Source organism: Molothrus aeneus, chromosome 6 (assembly GCF_037042795.1).
Source record: "Molothrus aeneus isolate 106 chromosome 6, BPBGC_Maene_1.0, whole genome shotgun sequence".
NCBI classification, from domain to species: domain Eukaryota; kingdom Metazoa; phylum Chordata; class Aves; order Passeriformes; family Icteridae; genus Molothrus; species Molothrus aeneus.
In genome coordinates, this window is record NC_089651.1 from 33,744,266 (window position 1) to 33,765,137 (window position 20,872).

A 20,872-nucleotide genomic window follows, 5' to 3' on the forward strand; every position below is an offset into this window, starting at 1 on the left:
CCTCTCCTCAGGTTCAGGAGACTGGCAGCATGAACAGTGCTTACACTTTCTTATTCCTAAAAAGTAATAGTGCCATGCTTTTGACTAGTCTCTTACAATCCTCAAATAAATGCAGCAATCTACTGTTAAATCTAACCCTGCTCACTACCTGAAGTAGTGTGTATCTGTATCTTCATAGATGCCACGACTTGTAGCTGAAGAACAATTTTCTCAGTCAAATATTATCCCTTCAGGAACATACTAACATATATTTTACTTAGGAAACCAAACATACTGAATCAGCAAACATCCATGCTTAAACTTCTTCCATGAATCAAAGATGACAAACAAAGCCCTATCTTTTCCTTAATTTATACACAGCAACAAATAAGGCTGGTAAGTTATGAAAGTCGTAACATAAATTTAAAAAATGACATAGTGAAATTGATCTACGAGAATGTTCAAAAATGAACGGAACATTTTGCTCAATCTACACCAAAATGCTGTCCAGATCAAATTAGCTTCTGATCCACCAGAGATCTATTTCTTTTACCAAGAGGTTCATAGAGGTTAGGCATTGGAGATGTATGGTACTCAACATCAATGGATAACATGAATTCAAGCAAAACTTACCTAGTAACTAGAGTAATTGAACAGTTGACAGTACTTGTCAACAAGAAATTTTTGAGATTACGATCACAGGGATCACATTTAAGCCTGAAAAGAGATGGCAGCAAAGGCAGTTCGTATTGGATATGGTTCTTGTGCAAGTAGACCTCATTTGAATCCAAGGGATTGCTTCTCTGTGTGTAGAAGAATTCTACCACCTTTATAGTTTTATTCTTATAGGGTAATTAAAATTGCTTGTGCTTTGATAAAAAAAAAAAAAAATAAAATTAGATAGCCAAAAGAAGATATTAACAACTTGAGAATAAGCATTTCATAGGAATGCAAAGTAAATTAACAGGATTCTTTTTAACCTACACAGCCTTTAGGTAGGGTGCTAACTTCAACCTCTAGCAATTATTTTTTGGAATCTGCTTAGACAGGAAATGCTTTAACCTAGTTTCCACTAGTTCTCTTTTAATTACAGTACTCTAGAGAAAATTTTTATCACTATAGCAGAAAATAATTTTTATTCAGTTTTGCTAAGATTCAATATAATTTTGCTAGAGTGAAATACAAAAACCTAACTCAAGAACAATTCATATTTTGAATAGAGAACTCAAATAATCCAAACACAGTTTTCATCACAGTAAAGTATTTAATGACAAAAATCAGGGTTTCCAGTAGTGAGTCGAGAGCAGGTCCCACTTTTTTTTTTCTCTCCCCAGAATGGCACAAAATAATTTCTACATCTTTGAGAACTTCCAAGGAATTGGTTACAATAGATATCAGCAAGTATTACAATTCTGGCAAATCATGACAAAACCTACCTACCTTTAAGATCAGTTTAAAGAGCACATATTTTTGTTAATATTTCACATAATACACAACTTTTGCTAGACACAAAAGTAACCTTTTAAGACAGAGTTTGCAGTACAGCAGTCAAGTCTAACAATACATCATTTTTATTCTGTTTAGAACTTTAAAAAGATAAAGAAACTAATAATATTGTTACAATTTACAAATACATTCTTTCATATGAAACATTAACCTGAATCATATTATATGTTATGTACATGACTAATAATACTAGGTTCTATACACTACAAGCTAAGTTTCAGAAGGAAACTGCAATGCTCTAAGATTTACCTTTGGATAAACATTTATACATCTTGATTTTTTTCCTAAAAACTACCAAACCTTGTAGTTTAATGAACAGAAAGAACAAAGTAAACAGACAAACCACTTATCCTTCATTCAGAAGACTTAGGTTACCTAAAGCTCCCATATAAATGGCTTTTGATGGTTGGATTAAAGTCCTGAGTTATGATAAAAACCATACTCTTAACTGGAAGATACAAAACAACCCAAAATGCTGAAAAACTCAGGTGAGACTAAAGCAATGTTTTAGTACAGTTCAGCTCACAAGAGGTCTGGAACTTAGCAGTGCAATTATGATCTTGTCCTGTCCAGCTGATATTTATGTAAACACTCAAAAATATATGCCTTTTAATCTAAATTTAGACAATTAGTTATTTTCAGGTTTATCTGACCTGGGTTTTAGGCATTTCTTCTAATTATTTGCAAGTGCTTGATGACAGCAGCTCAGAATCTACTTCCATCTCTCAAGAGAGACTTGTGAGGTTAGCAGCAGAATATAGTTTTAAAAGAATGGAAAATATGACAAGAAGATAGCTGTGTGGCCAAAAATGTTCTCCCTGACTGACCTATGATCCATCTTAAAATGGATCCATCTTAAAAAAAAAATTAGCCTAACATTTTGTATCTAGCAGAAGTTTAATTTTGGTTTAAAAAACAGAGACTTTTTCCTTGGTTAACTGCAGAAATACCCAGTCATTACAATAGCATTCAGACATTTCCAGGGCAACCATTACTTACACACAGCTCAACAGAGTGTTCAGAACTTGTGTTGTTAATGAACCTGTTCTGATTTATAACAGAAGTGGCCAAATTCCCTTTCAGTAGGTGCTAGATTTGGTAACTGTTGAGGCTGGTGCTAAATAGAACTAAATGATCCTATGGTACTACACAAATGACCCATTCTCTCAACTCCCCATGTGAAATTAAATAAAAAGCTTCATACAAAACTGTTTAAATTACAGGGAAAAAACCCCAAAACCAAAACAGATGTTAAGTTTGAATGCAATCAGCTAACTAGACAGTGTCCTTAGTTCAAATGAGAATACTTTCCTAAAGGCAAGCATCTTTTTATGAAATGGGCATTTCCATGAAATTTTCAGTTACTTCAGCTTGCAGTAAGTAAAATATTCTCAATTCTACAGTAGCTTTTATCTCTCTTACACGCACTGCTCTGAGGATTTTAGACTGTTGTGTGATTAATAATGCAAAAATCATATTCTACAATGAATACAGTACATTCATATAATGCCAGCTTTTCTCTGGTAAGATGAGGGTGAAAACGAAGAGCAGGCATTTTCAGAAGATGAAGGCTGTACCTTCTGCAAGGACTTATTTTCTAGCTTACTGGTTTAAGAAAAGAAAAAATCAACATCTTTTTCTCCTTTTTCTTCTCTTTTCATTCTTGTAGCAGATTAGACCATCTTAAAAATGTTAAGGAAACAGCTGTGAAGGAAAAAGGTAACCTACTTATTTTTGTAAGAGAAACACAGTGCATATATTGCGTATAATGAATGCAGATGAAATAGAGTCATCCTTCCAGTGATAACATATTGAAAACTGAGACTCAAACTAGAAGTTGATTCTAGTGTACCAAGACATGCTTTTCTGAAAGCCTCTATATTAAAAAATCAGACAACTTGCTAACAGAGAAGGCATTAAAATCAGACACATTTCTGAAGTGTTCCAAAAACTGTAGAATTTATGAAAAACAGATGTCTTGAAAATAGTGCACTCTCATCTTCCCAGGCCTTTGCATTCTCATTTTCATGGGCCTTTAGCCACACAATCACAGGTAAAAGGAAATGCTATTTTATATCAAGATTGCTGAATTGTAGATTGTGTTTGAGGCACAGCTATGTGCGTATAGATGTAAAAATTACCTTTTTCCTCTATTTTGAAACCTCAAGCATACATTCTCTAGGTTTCAGCATACTATTCAAATAATCAGTCTGAAAGTGAAAATAGAAACATGTAAAATGCTGATATGAATGAAATTGACATATGCACTTCTGAATGCTGGTGCACATGCAACGCTTCCTACATTAGAAGAAACAATTTTTTTCTGTTTCCCAGGACAAAGCAGTTTGTCCTCCATTATAGCTACAACCCCAGATGTTTAATTCTAACATTCATTCACATTCTGCTGATGCTACATTAAATGAAGAAAATTATACCCCTTCTTTGGATTTTATTTCCACACACATGTCCACAATCAGTTCAATCTTTCTTTTTATACAACCATGGAAGAATATTACTATTTTAATCCTGATCAGCTTGTCATTTGGTCCTTTTTCAATGTCTGCTTTCACTCCTGTAACAACTGAAACACAGGTAGAAAGTACCGCAGGACTGTGTAGCAATATTAAAAAAGAGGAACAGAAGGAAGTCAGAAAAGTAGAAACGCAACACTTTTTCCTGCACAGAAACTGAAAGAATGCATCTCCACTGAACGGGAAGGAAAAAGCACACAGAAGACTGAATCTCCTGTAAAAGTTGCTGATTGTAGCCTTTTCAGCTTCTCTTGAGAAGATTTCAACTTTGGGCAGTATCTCAGCATTTGTGCTTCATGGCAAGCTGAAAAAGAAATAAAAAAATTAATTGAAGAGATATCGCCAAGAACGACAGCTGTATCAACCTAATGTGGCTAGTGTGGATAAGAGGAGTTTGTAAGACAAATTCTTCAAAAGATGCCTGAAATCCATTAACTTCTTTGCATAGAGCTATACAGTCATTCCAGTCATTCCCCTTCCTGGGACACACAGGCAAAGCCTCTCTCTGCCATGCTGAGGAGGCAGGATTTATCTGCTTTCCCAGCTCTGTTTCCCTATGCTCCATTATTTTGCTGTCTGTGAGGAAGGCTAGAGCAAGACACCAGAAACAAAGATGTGCTTAGAAGAATAGTAATTTTGACCCAATGATTTTGATTATTAACTACAATCAGAAATTCCAGACAAGTAATTTAAAACACCTATTCAGGAGCTCTGCCACTACAAAATGATGAAAAATAAAGGACTGATTGCCTTTCCACCTCTGTGATTACCAATTATTTCCATTTCAAATAATTCAAAAATGCACTTAACTGGGAATGAGAGGGAGAAGAATGAGATGAAGCAAGTTAAAACCTGTAAAAAATGCGTAGACAAACGTACTTGGCAAACCAGGCAGAGAGCTTAGGGTTAGGTTCCATATAATAAAAAATTGCTATCTGTAGATAATAGCATGGTAACAAAACTGAGATGAGTGAGCTGTCTGGGAAATCACCTAGAAAACAGAACTAGTAGCAGCAGTTAAAATTCACTCATTTGCTAACGGTGAAATGATAACCAATAAATGACTCAAACTAAACTGTCATAAACCTTTGCAACTCAAGGATATGGTTAAAAACATAATTTTAAAAGAAATAATTGTTTGTAGTGATATACTAGAATTGCATTTAAGCACTAAAGAACTTAAACCAACACTCTCCTTTCTTTCCTCAAACAGAATTGTTTTTTAAATGTGTCTTTGGCAGGCAACTCTGAGAAGTTTTTATTTTACAGAATTTATAACTTTGAGATCCTGAGCAGTCACCAACAAATGGAAGGAATTTTTTAGAGGCAAAGAAGGTGAAGAAGGTGTCACGAAGAGGATTTGATACCTACCCTGAGCTAAGTTCAAGCCTTTATACAACAAAGTATAGATACATGCTTTCATTCAACAAACTATGACAGCCAAATGTCTGACTTTATCCTACTAAAATCTTACCTTATGTGCAGTTTCTGCAAACTGCTGAGCACTGTTTTTCAGCTCCTCTGTCTTTTCTTCTGCACGACCTAGCCTTTCACCACGCTCATTCAAGGCCTGACTTGCCTTCTGTACTGCGCTTGTCACACTGTCTGCTGCTGAATGGAGTATGCTGTTTCCTGCAACAGCAAGAAGCCATTAGAGTACTCAGTATATATATATCCTTTGTAATAAATACAAGTAATTTAATTTATAATGTTCTAGAGCTGGTTTGCCATTTGGACTGGCCTCACTTCACTATAATCTCTTGAGGTGCTTGTAGAGAACAATGAAATCTCCCCAGAGCCTCTTTGAGACTAAACAAGCCCAGCTCCCTCAGCTGTTCCTCAAAAGACAAGTTCTCTCAGAGCCTTGTTCCCTTCACTGGACACACTCCAGTACTTCAATGCCATATTTAAAGTGAGGGACCCAAAACAGAACGTGGTACTTGAGGTGTGGCCTCACCAGTGCTGAGTGCAGAGCAATGGTCACTGCCCTGGTCCTGCTGGCCACACGATTGCTGATACAGGCCAAGATGCCACTGGCCTTCTTGGCCACCTGGGCCCAGCACTGGCTCACACTGAGCGTGTTGTTGACCTGCACCCCAGGCCCCTTTCTCCTGGACAGCCACTCTGCCCAGCCTGTAGCACTGCCTGGGATTGCTGCAACCCAAGTGCAGGACCTGGCACTTGGCCTTAGTGAACCTCATGCTGCTGTCCTTAGCCCACTGACTGAGTCTGTCCAGATCCCTCTGCAGAGCCTTCCTTCCCTCCAGGGATCAACACTCCCACCCATCTTAGTATCACTGTAAATCTTCTGAGGGTGCCCTCAATCCCCACATCCAGATCATCAATAAAGATGTTAAACAGAATTGGCACCAAAATGGAGCCCTGGAGAACACTGCTAGCGACAGGGCACCAACCGGATTTAGTTCCTTCACTACAACTCTCTGGGCCTGGACATCCACCCACATTTTTATCCATCAAAGAGTCCACCCATTGAAGCTGCAAGCAGCCAGTTAGTCAAGAAGTATGCTGTGGTAGATGGTGTCAAGCACTTTACTGAGTCTAGATAAATAACATCCACTGCTTTCCCCTCATCTACTGAACAGGTCACTTTGTCATAGAAGGACATCAGCAGAGTCAAGCAGCACCTTCCTCTCATAAATCCATGTTGGCTGGGCTTGATACCCTGGTAGTCCTGGCTGTCGTCATTTTTTCCACAGCAATAAACCCAAATATATAATGCTCTTAAATGAGTTATTGTGGTAAAGGTATGAAACAAATTCAACACAGTCAAAGCGAGCACTACAGCAAATCTGCTGTTAAACTCTGTTGTTCTTACCAGCATACAAAGACAAGTGAAAACAGACACAAACACACTGACTGCGTTTCTCATTAATCTGAGGACGTGTATCCTCGGGTTAAAAAATCAAATCCAAACATCAATTTAAAGGGCTACTTTGCTACTAGTTTGTTGTAGTTTAGCCCCAGCCAGCAACCAAGCACCACACAGCCCCTTGCTCACTCTCCCACCAGCAGGACTGTGGAGAGAATTAGAAAGGTAAAAAATCAGAAAATTGATGGGGTGAGATACAGACAGTTTAATAGAGAAAGCAAAAGCTAAGCACTAAAGTAAAGTAAAACAAGGAATTAATTCACTCCTTCCCATGGGCAGGCAGGGATTCAGCCATCTCCAGGAGAGCAGGCACCCATCACACAGAAACAGCTCCTCATGGAAACAAACGTGATTACCCCAAACTTCCTCCCCTTCCTCCTTCTTCCTCTCACTTTATGCACTGAGCATGGTGTCATATGGTCTGGAATAGCCTTTGATCAGTTGTCCAAGCTGTGTCTCCTCCTACCAAACCTCCCATGCAGGCCCAATTTCCTTGCCAGCATGGCCAGTACGAAAAACAGAAAAGGCCTTGGTTCTGTGCAAGCCCAGCTCAGCAATAACAAAAAACATCTCCATATTATCAACCCCATGTTCAGCACAAATCTATCACATTCTCCTGTACCAGCCACTGATAAAAAAATCAACACAGCTGAAACTAGCTCACAGTTTCATTAGAAAAAAGAACAAACAATCCTTTCAGATTCAGTTCTCAAATAATAATCCTTTCCTTAGAAAGGCCAAACAAACAATGAATAGTGAAGCTAAAGGCTGCCCTGAGTAGCCTGTGAAGCACGGTACAAGCTGCATATGCAGGAATTCCTGAGATAAAGAAAACTGCCTTACAATTTTAAGCTAAAACTCAACTAGTATTAAACTATGGAGGTGAGGGATAGACTTAAGAACCTACACAAAGTGACTCACAGATGATGAGTCAATATGAGAAATAGCCATAAAAGAACATCCTGGCCTCCTAAATACCAATATTGTTACATTTTGCACATCAGGAGTTAAGAAAAAAAAAGTAGATGTGGAACTGCTACAGGTTTGGGGTTTTTTTTTTTTCTATTGTTGCATTTAGAAAAGGAAAGCTGGCATTCTTGTTGAGGAGATTAATATCTAACAATACTGTGAGCTGGAACTTTGCAGATACAGAAATTAATCTTTTCAAGTGATCTCCCTTCAGACACTGAGGAGTTTGATTGTAAAACCAAACAACTTCACTTCCTGCACACTTTCTTACTTTGAAACTTTTCAGTCAATTGCTATTTTGTTCATAATTTTTTAAAGGAGATTATTATTTTGGCTTCTGTTCAGGCAGCTTTTCAAATAAACACATGTACTGAGCAACACTGCACTGGAAATAGTTTTCCTTTTTTGGTGGTGTGATCTAATGGCTTTGGCCTCCTGTATCGTGTTAGTTCTCTAGGACAAGAGTTTTAAAAGCTCCCAACACTGAATTAAATCAGTTTTTTACAAGATCACAAAGCCTCTGCTGAATTCAAGGAAAGCAGGCTACATGGACAAACTTATAAAACTAAGCATCTTCTGAAGTCTTCAAATGTGTTGCGGAGCAGACTAACATATTGCTGACCTTCTGTCATGTCAATAGGAAACTACAGAACAAAAATATTTTTCATTTTCTGCACTCCTAAAAATATTCCTTATTTTCTATACTCCTAAAACTGTTTATAGATTTGTGGCCGAAGATTGGGATCTATTACTCCACATTATTTTCAGCACAGAAGAATGAACTTGAAAGTTTGGCACAGTGACAGTAACTGTTTTTCCCTCTAGCGAACACAATATTGTGTTCTCTCCAGGTAAGATCTGCTGTATTTTCTCATAGGCAGTGACTTGCAGAGAAGCTGCTCTTCTGAGACTGTTCCTAAGAACTACTTCTGGAGTATCCTTACCAATGGAAAGTCAGTAAAACAAAAAAAAATCTGCACTCATCTATGAGCAACTCAGAAACCCACATATCAATAGACTATGGAATTTCATCAGTGTATTTCTAGAGCATGTGTAGGTGGTTGCTGGTATGACTGACTATGCCTCATCCCTGTATTAGTATCACTGCAGGAATAGCAAACCTTGCACTGGACATATTGGAAAATCATTCATATGAATAAATAATCTAATAATCTACAACCTGCAAAACTTTTAAGCTGTTCTTCAGGAGGTAACTACTCTGATTCAAAATATCCTGAGAGATGTTTTCCATGTTGATGGATTCCTTTAGGATTTCATTAGTAAAGCTTCTCATACTGTCTTTCACACTATCCTTCTAGACAAAATGTGCAGCACACAGCTGCATAAACAGATCGTATGATGGGTGAGCAACTGGCTCATGGCTCAGGTGCAAAGGGTTACAGTGAATGGGGTGACACCAGGCTGGTGACCTTTCACCAGTAGGGTTCTGCAGGGCCCAGTTTTCAACATCTTCAAAAAGGACTTGGATGCAGGAATCAGATGTATACTAAGTTTTCAGACAATACCAAACTGGGAGGAGTTGTTGACTCCCATCAGGGCAGAGAGGCCCTGCAGAAAGACCTTGACAAATTAGAAGGCCATGTAATCACCAGCTACATGAAGTTTCAAAGGAAAGTGCTGGATTCTGCACTTGGGTTGAAGCAACCGTGGATTTATGTATAGACTGAGGAACAAGATGCTAGAGAGCAGTGCCATGGTCAATGTCAAGTTGAATTTGAGCCAGCAGTGACCTGGTAGCCAGGAGGGCCAACCCTGTCCTGGGGGGCATCAGGCACAGCAACAGCCAGGTAAGGGAAGGGATTATCCTGCTCTGCTCACCTCGAGTCCTGTGTGCAGTTTTCAGCACCACAACACTCAAAGGATGTAAAGCTATTGGAGAGTGTCCAAAGAAGGACTGCAAAGGTGCTGAAAGATTAGAGGAGAAGCCATATGAGGAGTGGTTGAGGTCACCTGGCCTGTTCAGCCTGAAGGAGACTGAGGGCAGAACTCACAGCAGTCTACAATTTCTCCTGAGGGGAAGAGGAGGGGCAGGCACTGACTGACCTCTTCAGTTTATTTTGGATATTAGAAAAAGGTTTTTTACCCAGAGGGTGTTTGGGCACTGGACAGACTCCCCTGGGCAGTGGTCACAGCACCAGCCCGACAGAGCTCAAGCAGCATTTGCACAACGCTCTCAGACACATGGTGTAACTCCTGTAACCCTGCAGAGCCAGGAGCTGAACTTTGATAACCCTTGCAGGTCCCTTCCAACTCAGGATATTCTACAATTCAAGCTGTATCAAGAGGCTCTTACACCCCAAGAAGTCAGCTTTAGGACTTTTATCGTGCACAATGAAAAATACATCCTTTAGCCACCATGCCCAATACCTGAAAGATACAGGAATACTGTCATAATCAAGTATGCAAAGAAACTAACTGGTCTATAGAGATACCATTCTTTAGATTGCATCATTTGTTTTATCACACATTCATAAAAGGTTCACCACATTCTCTATTAGCCATATCAAATATATTTCAGCTCAATGCAGAGATTTATCTTTAGATTAGTGATCAGACTCTACAGTGACTGATTTGCAAACACGAGTATTCAATTTTAATTGTACATGCATTAATTAAGCATTTAGCAACTACCTACTTCTGAGAAGGAAATAAATGCAGTTAGCTTTGATTATTTGTAATTAGTATTCTTGCTGTTACTGTTAATTTTCTTATTGTTTTCAGTAAATTTTTCTTATCTCAAGCACTAATCTTTGCCTTTTGTGCTTTCTGCTGGAGGGGGAGGGGATGTGAATGCTGTCACAGTTTTGGTTGGAGCACTAGAGAGAGGAATACCATTCCTAAACCACAATGCTGCTATAAAAAACCAAAATACAAGACTAAATACATTTTGCACTGATCTGATTTGAATGTTCTTTATGTTTCAAGAAAAATTCTGAAAATGTTAACAAAAATCAGTGGACAATTATGAAAATTACAAAAATGCAAGAATCAGCAGACATTTTTAATAAAATTTTTAGAGCAAAATAAATATATAGTGATACTTAACTAATATATTTTCCAAGTCTACAATACTATTCGTGGCTTTGGGGTTTTCTTGAGTCAAAGAGTATCTTTACATGTATCTTGACTAAATTATTTCCATAAACTTCTCCAAAAAAAGAACCACCCCTACTTTTAGCTCATAAAGTATCATCTCAAACATATCAAATACATCTGGATGATTTCTGGTGTTTTAACTCCCATATTTAAATATATGTAAACCAGAAAAAATGAAAATGAAAGAAAATCAATATAGCCTGAAACACAGCAGACAATTGGCTGACAAAAAGTTGAAAGCAGCACATGAACAGAATGATTTCTGCAGACCATAGGAAATAAAATTTAATTATGTTGTGAAGATGAGGTCTTAAAAACAAACAAAAAACCCCAAAACATGACAAAATAAATTACCTGAATAACCTTAAGGGTTCAACAGTTCAGTATTTTTATTGGTTAGCAAACACAGTGTATTCTCGTTTCTCAGTATGGCTTGCAAAATCTTAGATCTAGAAACAGCTGTATTACAAAAAAACCAACCCTTTTTATGGTTCTGCAAGGCACTAGAAAAAGCTCTTCTATGGGCAGTTAAGTAGCACAAGCTTTCCTGCTACAGTCATAAGAAAAATGAAGTTTTATCTCTGATGCTAGTGCCTTTTTATGTTAAATAGTGATACAGGCGCCATTAGAGTAAAACAAAAAAGATTTTTTTCATTGATGAGGTATCTTGATAACTAAAATACCTCCTGCTCTCTTGAGATTTTCTTTTATTCAGTACTCCACAGCAACAATATCATGTAAATTATTCATACTTTTGAACAGCTTAACTAATTGCAGAGTCAAATTTCAAGCAGTAGAATCAGAAAAATTACTTTAGCATTATCTTTGCATCATTGTATTATAGGAATTTGTCTCTGATCATTACTCTGGTCAAAATGTTGTTAATCTTGGGGTGGGGGCAAGGTATATATGGATTATGCTGTTACTTTTACTGCATTTTTAGCAAATTTATTCTTTCTAAGGAAACATCCTCTTATAGATATATCCCAACAAATTAAAATCAGTATTAAATTACATTCCATCATGATGATTAATATTAAATGGGGGAATTGGGCTTCTAGCCCAATAAGGGACCTCTGATCTCCAGAAGGAAGAAAATGGGAAAACTTCATCTCTGAAGATCCAAATGTGAAAAAACTTTCTATGTAATAACTTTGAAAACCCTGCAGGAAGGAAGTCTGATTTGTTCTCTAGAAAGGGTAATTATCTTGGGGAGTATAAAATCAATAATGTCCAAAAACCTTACTGTGAAGTGACATTTACCCATTATGACAATTTTGTATTAAAGAGGCTTACTCTGGAAAAGTTCTGGAATTCAGCAGGATCTCATATTACAGCCAACCTGACAAGAAGCAGAACGTGTAATTAAAACAAAGAACAGCAGCTACGCACCATGGCAAGCTTCTTTTGAGAATGAGCTGGCAAATTTAAATATTAATCTTAAATACTGCTCCCCTGGGGTGACAAGTGAGAGCTGTGAGCATTGTGAACACTGAAAAAACTTGCCAGCTTTGCTGATTTAGATCAGCTGACAGGTAAAATAACTGGAAATGGAATAACTCTCAAGTAAATTTTTACTAACATTGATGTCATTCTATAAAGAAAAAATGCGAGGGTTTTTTGGTTAAATCCTTCCAGCCATTTCTGTCATAAGCAAAATGCTGTACTTACTACATTTCTTCATGACCACAAGCTGATATTTTCAAACAAGTTTGATTCAAAAGTGGAATATTTTCCATAGGGAATATTCAGAATGATGGAGCAGATTTCATATAGAATAAGAAAATCCCCCAACCAATGACTACTATGAAGAAGTATATTTAATATTTAAAAGAAAAAAAAAATCTATTTTTAATGAAAGCCTATGGTACAAATGATGTAAAAACAATCAGTGACCAGCCAACACTCAGCACTGGCCTAATGCTCAGTTAGTCCCTGAGCAATGTCTACCTTGGGAAAAAGCAGTTTTCCCTCCAGTTTTATTGCTGAGCATGCTGTTACATGGCATGGAGCATCTCCTTGGTCAGTTTTGGTAAGATTCCCGGTTTGCGTCCCCTCCCAGGCCATTTGCTGGGGGACAAGGCAGAAGGAAGAGACCATGAAGGTCTTGACACTGTGTAAGCACACTTCACCTAAAACACTGGTGTGTTACCAACACAGTTTTGGTCACAAATCTAAAATACAACACTGTACTGGCTGTTATGAAGAAAAACAAGCTCCATCCCAGCCAAAATCAATAGAAAGCCTAACACACTTTTCCCTGTCAAGGCAGTCCAAAGTGTTAACACACCTCCTGATGCAATTTTGTTGTTTTGTTTCAAATTGAATTCACCAAAGTATTGACATTTCTTTTAGGATGGGTAGGAGAGTTAGACAGCAACATGCCCTGAAAATGAACCACAGGATTCTTTTAAACAAAGGTAGTTCTTGCAGATATTGTGTGAATACTATTGATTGAGCTTCTGCTTAAGTATTGTTAATTATTATTGAGAAACATAATGCATTAACCTGCTACAATGGAGGCATGGAACACAGTGTATTTGTCAACACATTCTTCATCAGGTAAGTGAGTTTGAAAATTCTGTGTTTGCCACTTAAGCAGCATATTCAAAATCACCAACTTCTATTACCACATAAAGTGAAAATAAAGTTATGGCTCATGATTAAGAATGAAAACTGAGTAAGAACTGTTCAAGGTCAGGATGAAATCAGTCAAAAGCAATGGCTGCATACCATAAAATGAAAAATGCAGCATCTGACCTGAGAGCAACTAGCTGTACCAGCCCTTCCTCAGGGTAATGCAGGAGCTATATGTTTACAGGCAGTATTTTAGCACCATCCCAATCACCTAAGACTGGTATGACTGACGTATGTTTATGTCTGAATAGCTTTTTCTGCTAATTATGCACATTAATTATGCACATCTCATCTGTTTCAATCAACCACTGTCAATAAAAACCAGCCTGAACATTGCTCTTATAGACAGCACTTTACAAAAACCCAATCTCTTTCTCCACCTCCAAACTGTACTGAATCACTGAAAACAACACTTTAGAATGAAACAAGTGACCACAGAAAGCTCAAGAGGCAATTACAGGTTTTGCTGATCTGAAAGTTTCTCCTAAGTCTGTCAAGGTTCAGGTGATTCCCACACATTAGCTACATTCACCAATCAAAATCATACATTTTGTTGGAGGAAAGAATTATGCCATAAAAAAAAAAGTTAAGAGCTGCTCATTACTGCAACACGGCACTGAAAACATGAAGGCAAACCTCTTCTACTGCTAAGACTGTCATGAAACTGCTCACAATAAGGAAAACTTAGTCTGGAATGATACCCAAGAAACACCACAATAATTATAAAGGATTAAGTGAAGTCTAAGCCTCTAACTCAGGATGCTACCTTATTTCAACATCAACATCAACTGATGAAGTTTCAACCGATGGTGGACTTCACACATCCATTAGCTGCCTCTCCTTGCTGAGCACATTTGTTTTGTTGAAATCATTACCACAGAGTTACATTTCCTAGACTAACATTAACCCAAGGCTTTCCATCACATCTGTAACACAAGAGGTGATTATAAAGGTCCACAGGACAAACACATTCTTCCCCTCCTTCTTCACTGTTACACATCCTTTTATGCGTATTGGTGCTGTGCTGACAGCCTTGGTTAAGAGCTCTCTTGAATAAAAAAGGGAAGAGCTACTAAAAAGACCCAAAGAGAAAAAAACATCTCTCACTGACCTCTCTTAAACAGCCATGTGAAAGCCTTATTAAACAGCTTGAGATAATAAGTAGAAGATTATAGAAACAGTACTTCTCTGATTGTAATCCTGTAAGATGATACAACTTAATGAATTACACACATGATACAATTCTTACAACTCAATGAATTCCACACAAATTGAATGTTCTCTAGATAATTTCAATATTTAAATTATCATCCAGAAAGGATGCCTAGAGTGACCTAAAAGGCAGAACATTTATAAAAAGTACAATCTTCACTGGATTTCCAGCTTTGAAAACTTGAATCTGAACTTAAATATGAACATCAACTTCTCAATTTATCTTTCAAACATAACTTACTTCCGAAATTATATTTGACCATAAAATCTAGAAGTCTCACAGCCTGGACCATCAGGATTGCCATGGACTTTCACTTTCTTTGAAAGTAAACAAAACACTTCTGTAAGGCTTTGCACCTGTATCTGGAAAGTTTATAGCCTTCAAAAAGCCTGGTAACTATTTTGATGTAAGTGGTACATATTCTGCACTGAATTTAGCCTTTACCAATCATGCAACATTAAGAATCATTGTACTCCCAAGGGACACAATCAATGGTTCCACCTTTAGAAAAATCTTATTCTACCCTGAAAAGAAATACAGGTTTCAGAGTAAGAAGTGATCCCAAATTTAAACTGGTTACAGTACTTTCCTCTGTTCCCATGTGGGCTAGGCAATTTCTTCTGACACATCTGGATCTTTTAATATCCATCAATACAAAAACTGGCCAGGAACAAATTTAAATATAAAAAGGCGGGCAAATATTGTGTATTATGCTGATGCAAAGAGACTTAAAAATTCATCTAATCTGGTATTTTGTTCAAAGCATGTAAGACAGAAAAAGGAAAAAAAACCCCCAAACCCAGTATATTATAAATGCATTTTAAACCTCAGATTTGACCCCATACTTTTCAGTCTTCCTGATTTGCAATGAAATAAAGCCTATAATATCAATCATAGTAACACATAATATTCTATATTGTAGCATGTTCTAATACAACCCCAGTTTGTCACTTCATTGCTTCTGAACATTATTTACATCTGCCCACAATTTATTTTTGTGTATCTGAAATCTTGTACTTTTAGCACAAAAAGAGGGAAAATTTATCTCAACTCTTATATGAAGAAAACGTGTATTTTATTCCTGCTAGTAGTTAAATAATACCTATAATCTTGGGAGTTAAACAGATGCTTGCAAGTTATTTCTAACAATAACAAAGAACACCTTGTGCATCACAACATTATACTTTTAAAAAGGTCCTACCAATTACAGAGGATATACGAGGCAAAATGATCATCCTGACTGTTCAGCATCTTCATTAGCAAGCAACAAAACAAGATAAGCCTTATTGACAACAGAGATAAATTTCTTCCTCTGCTCTCATTAGCCATGTCAGCTCCTTAGATTTGCAAGGTACATTTTAAAATGGGGAAAAAAAAATTGTAGAGCAATCACAGTATCCAGGTACTCAACAGCCAACTAACCGTGAGCTGAAGTTCACAGTGAACAAAGAGAAGTCTCCTATGGTCCCAGAATGGGGATAAGGGAGTGTGAAAGACCTTAATTTGGTATGCTATGAAAGCATATGCTACTAAAAACCTGTCCAGGCCAGCACTGATTCTCCAAACTGGCAGCCTTTAAGTCAACACTGTCGAGAACTTCATACTCTGTACCTTCGTAACCAAATCAATAACCAGTTTTAAAGCACCACCTTAGCACCAGCCTTAAAGGAGAAGGAAGGAGGGGAGAAGGAAACAGAAAAAATAGTGTTAATACAGGTGTGCAAACCGAGGGTATCTACTGATTACCAAAAACAGCACCTGGCCAAGGGAGTAATTTTGTATCTTTGCCAAATGTAAATAAAAGCAAACATTGAAAAAACCCATTTGATGTTAGTTGCCTGGCAGTAGAGAGGGAACAGAAAATGTTGTACAGATCCATCAACTATATATTATTTTAATGAAGCAAAATATGTAATTCAATAAAGTCCACAGTGAGTGAAGGTGATGTACATCCAATGTGTTTTGCATTTTATGAGTGAGTTTAAATACTGTGAAGAGAGAGACAGAAAAATCAATAAATTACCTACTTAGGAAATTACTATCATACTACAGTGGGCCTTCAGAAACAATCCTTTTGTAAGTAATTCTGAAAAATCCAACACTTCGACCTAAGACATCACCAAGACTACACACTGTGTTCTATTTATTAATATTTTACATTAAACAATAATGCTAATCCATGAATATCAAAATATCAAGTCATTGAAACTAAGTTCTGTGAGTTATTTTTCAAATGGCTTAAGTAGCCTGGAAGACATTTTTCTCTGCTACCTAGACAGATGGCCTACAGTTCTATATTTTATATTTACCCCTTCAATGTCAGAAATCTAAAGAGCTTACAAAGCTGGGTTAGGAGCAAACTTTCATATACATGTTCATTTGGAGACCAAATCAAAGATCCTAGACACTTAAAAACTATTTTATTTTGTTTGAATTCAAAGAAGAGTAGAGACTAACATTCTATTCTAATGTGGATGCTGAATATATATAAATAAGCTAGGATAGAATGACACTTAATATCGAGGGATGGAAAAGAGAGTAAGAATTAAAATGGGCTATTTTAAGCATCAGCATTGCCAACGGACTTAAAAAAATTAATTATGTACACAGAATTGAAATGGAGGAAAGAGATGAAAATATGGAGTATTTTATTGTTCAGCAGTAAAAAATTTAATAGTGTTTCTTATGTTAGTAAATAAGACTATCCAAACAAGGTCATCCACTTTCTTATGTCAATATGGGAACTGTGAAAGATAAAGAAAATTCTAACATGCTTCAGAAGAGCAATGACCTATGCTATCGAAGTAGAAAGAGAGCCATTATACATACTGAATTGATCCTACTTGTGTCAGCCGAAGAAGTTCAGAAGACTGAAAATGTCAACACTAATGAATTCCTGCCAGTCATGAGGAACTACAATGTACTAAGTTTAGAATGATTTTTGGAATGGAGACAATGCTGGACAACAAGTACAAGTTAATTCACACTTCCTACTGACTTTGTTCTGATACATAGTAATGCCAGTGCCTTATGATTTTTATAGGGACTGATAATGAAAAACATAGTATACAGGATTTTCATAAGAAGATCAAGAAGTGATTCTTTAAACAGATCCTTTCTGACAGACTGGAAAGAATTAAAATTCAAAAAGGTAAGAAAATGATAACTCTGCAGCAATTCATTAAGCACAATATATGTCTGCTTATTTCAGCAACATATTTGAGCGAGTGGCTGTGTGATTTACAAACAAGACAAGATCAAATATTCAGAGCAATGTCATTAAGAAAAAACCTGTTATTTAATGCTTCATTTGAGTTTTCTGGACTCAAGTAACCTGAGAATTTATGCAAAAATTATTCTCAAGGGTCTAAGAAGTTCAGAAATACTGAGAAATGTATCTGGGTTCATTCAACAAAGTATGTTCCATAGAGGTATTTTGAATAGTTATTACTACTGATGCACCACATGCATTCACTTTCCAGACTGGGAAAAATGCTGCATTAAATGATGTAACAGTGAACTAACATTGAAACATAGGAAATACCAGGTTGCAGGAACAGAAAAGGAAGATTTTAGGTTTTGAAACAAGTTTTTGAAACATTTGAAACCTGGGCATTCAGATGGTGTGTTTTTCTCTTTTACCAATGTGTGTATCAACCAAGGTTGGTTTTTTTCCTTCTTTATGAGAAATAGAAAAGCAATGCTATTTTACATTTCTAATAGTTCTGAAGTCATTATGAACATGGACAATCACCTTTCCACATCAGAGGTCAGCTAGATTAAAAGAAGTTTTATATAGGACAAAAAAACTCTGTCTGGTCTTGCTTGGTTACACACAAAGGTGACCAGAAGATAGCTTTCACCAATCAAGTAATGCTCAGCAGCACAAAACAGAACTGACATCCATCTCATTTTAGGCAAAAACTGATGAATTCCAAAATGCTGTAAAATATATATTCAAACCTAAGCCTATGTTTTATCCATATAAAAATGTATCTATGTAAATATAAATATACTGAGTATGTGTAAATCAGACTTGTACCTTCAAAATCTATCAAAAACACTAAAGTAATGAAGCTAGGTGAGGTAAAACAGTGAAAGATATCTTAGTAAAAGAAATCACGGTAAAACTGGCAGTGGAGCTCTGCCACTATGATCATAAATTACATTCAAGATAAATTCCACCTCTGGCTAAGAAGTGCCTCAATAAGTCCTTGAGGTGGGCTGACAGGACTGACAAACGGAGTGTGTCATAACTGAGGTGAGCTAAGACCAATCCATGAGTAAAGAAGAAAAACATCAACCTTCAGCTTACTTATCATCAACTTTCTATAGGAAAGCACAGCAAATAACATCTACCTGCAGAGAGCATTTGAAACATGTTGCAACCTTTTAATCAATATCATCATTAGTTTATGAGTCCAGGCAGTTGTATTTCATCTTAACTGTACAGCTGGAGGATGTGATCTCTAGTGTTCACTCCCCATAACACAACATGGGGCGAGGCCAGTTTCCCTTCTCATAGGTAGGTTTTTCATAGATAAGGACTTTCTTATTTTCCTTATACCTTTTTTTTTGGTCATGATCTGATCTGAGTACTAATAAATGTTCAAATTAAAAAAAAAAAGGCTGTTATTTATAGTTTTCCAAGCCAAATACATTCACACACTTTAAGATTCTTCTAGGGTTCAACACCATCATAGCATTTGATGTCTCTGCCTTTCTACATCAATACAGTATTAAAATTTAATCAAATTACTGAAATTAGGAATTAATTTTCACTTTTACAGATTTCATTTGTCTGTCACCCAGGACTGTTTTTTTTCCTTCCTTAAAAGAAACAGAAAAGCAATTATGTTTTACATTTCTAGCAGCTCTGGAGAATATACAGAACAAGGATTAAGAGATTAATAGACAGGTCACAAATTCCTTACAGAAAATCTTATCTTCTCTCATTAATGTTCTTAATTACTGGCATTGATGCCAGGACAGGTTGTTTCTGTATAATGTGTATTAGTTATACATTAAGGAAATACCTAACTAGGATCAATTTCAGATTAACACAATCTTTACCTGCTTTCCAAATGGAAGAATATATTTAAACTTGTAAAACTTTAAATTTTAATCTAACACATTTATAAAATTAATTCTAACTTAAGTAAGCAATATTTTCAATAATAATTAAGATTTATACTAAATGACAGTCTAACTAATCAGACACTTTCAGAATCAGTAACTATAACAAAGCACAGAAGCCCAGTCTGGCTCTGAAAACATCAAAATCTAACAACTACATAAAAAAATCCAATTTCTATGGCAAACAGCAATATTCTGCATCTTGAAGAGAACACCTTACTTAAAACCTTCAGTCTTCAGAAAGTCAAGCAAATATGTTGCTTAATGCTTTCTACATTACCTTGTCTCAGAGTCGTATGTATCAGAAAAAGGAACCAGCCTTTATAATGATAAATGTCCCTTCTCAATTTATGTATCCCTATAGATTTTGCAAGAACATAATGTACTTTTTTTCCTTACAAGTTTCCTCTTTTAGAAGTTAATTTAGAGCTCAGATTATATGCCAAATTTCTATCTCAAAAAATATCTCAAACATTCTTATTAATTTGAATCTCAGTACATGGCTTATGTGTTTAAGATCAGTAAAACACACATAGTTAAGTAAAACTGCAAAGCAGAATTAATCTAGACATGAATATGCAGGGTATAAGAGCAAGCATCCGAAATAGTCTTAAGCAGCAGAAAACACTCCTAATATTTTAATCTCTAGAATGGCAATAACAGAGTATTTGGTATACGTTGGCAAAAAATACCTTAATAAACTGAAAAAAAAATAGTTTCTGTATGGAAACATGGCTAAATTTCATTGGTCATTTCAAAACAGCAAAACCCCAAAATAACAGATATTGCAGATAACTCACCTTTGTTGTTATTTTGTTTTTTAATTTTTTGGGGGTCAAATTAATTTCTATCAGAATTAATTTACATGTGAATGTCTGCAAGAGCACTATTTCA

The 20,872-nt window shown here is 36.4% G+C and overlaps 1 protein-coding gene across 3 annotated transcripts in view; it reads right to left on the minus strand.

Annotated features, from left to right (window-relative positions):
- Window positions 1–1,223: 1,223 nt before the first annotated feature.
- The window catches only part of STXBP6 (syntaxin binding protein 6), a 97,278-nt gene continuing 77,629 nt past the window's right edge, over window positions 1,224–20,872 (minus strand). For all 3 annotated transcript variants that reach the window (XM_066552449.1, XM_066552450.1, XM_066552451.1), the window contains 2 exons: window positions 5,491–5,648; window positions 1,224–4,320 (listed from right to left, as the gene is read on the minus strand). In XM_066552449.1, the coding sequence (XP_066408546.1) occupies window positions 4,297–4,320; window positions 5,491–5,648 (182 nt within the window). In that variant the 3' untranslated portion in view covers window positions 1,224–4,296. The remainder of the gene's footprint in view (window positions 4,321–5,490; window positions 5,649–20,872) is intronic.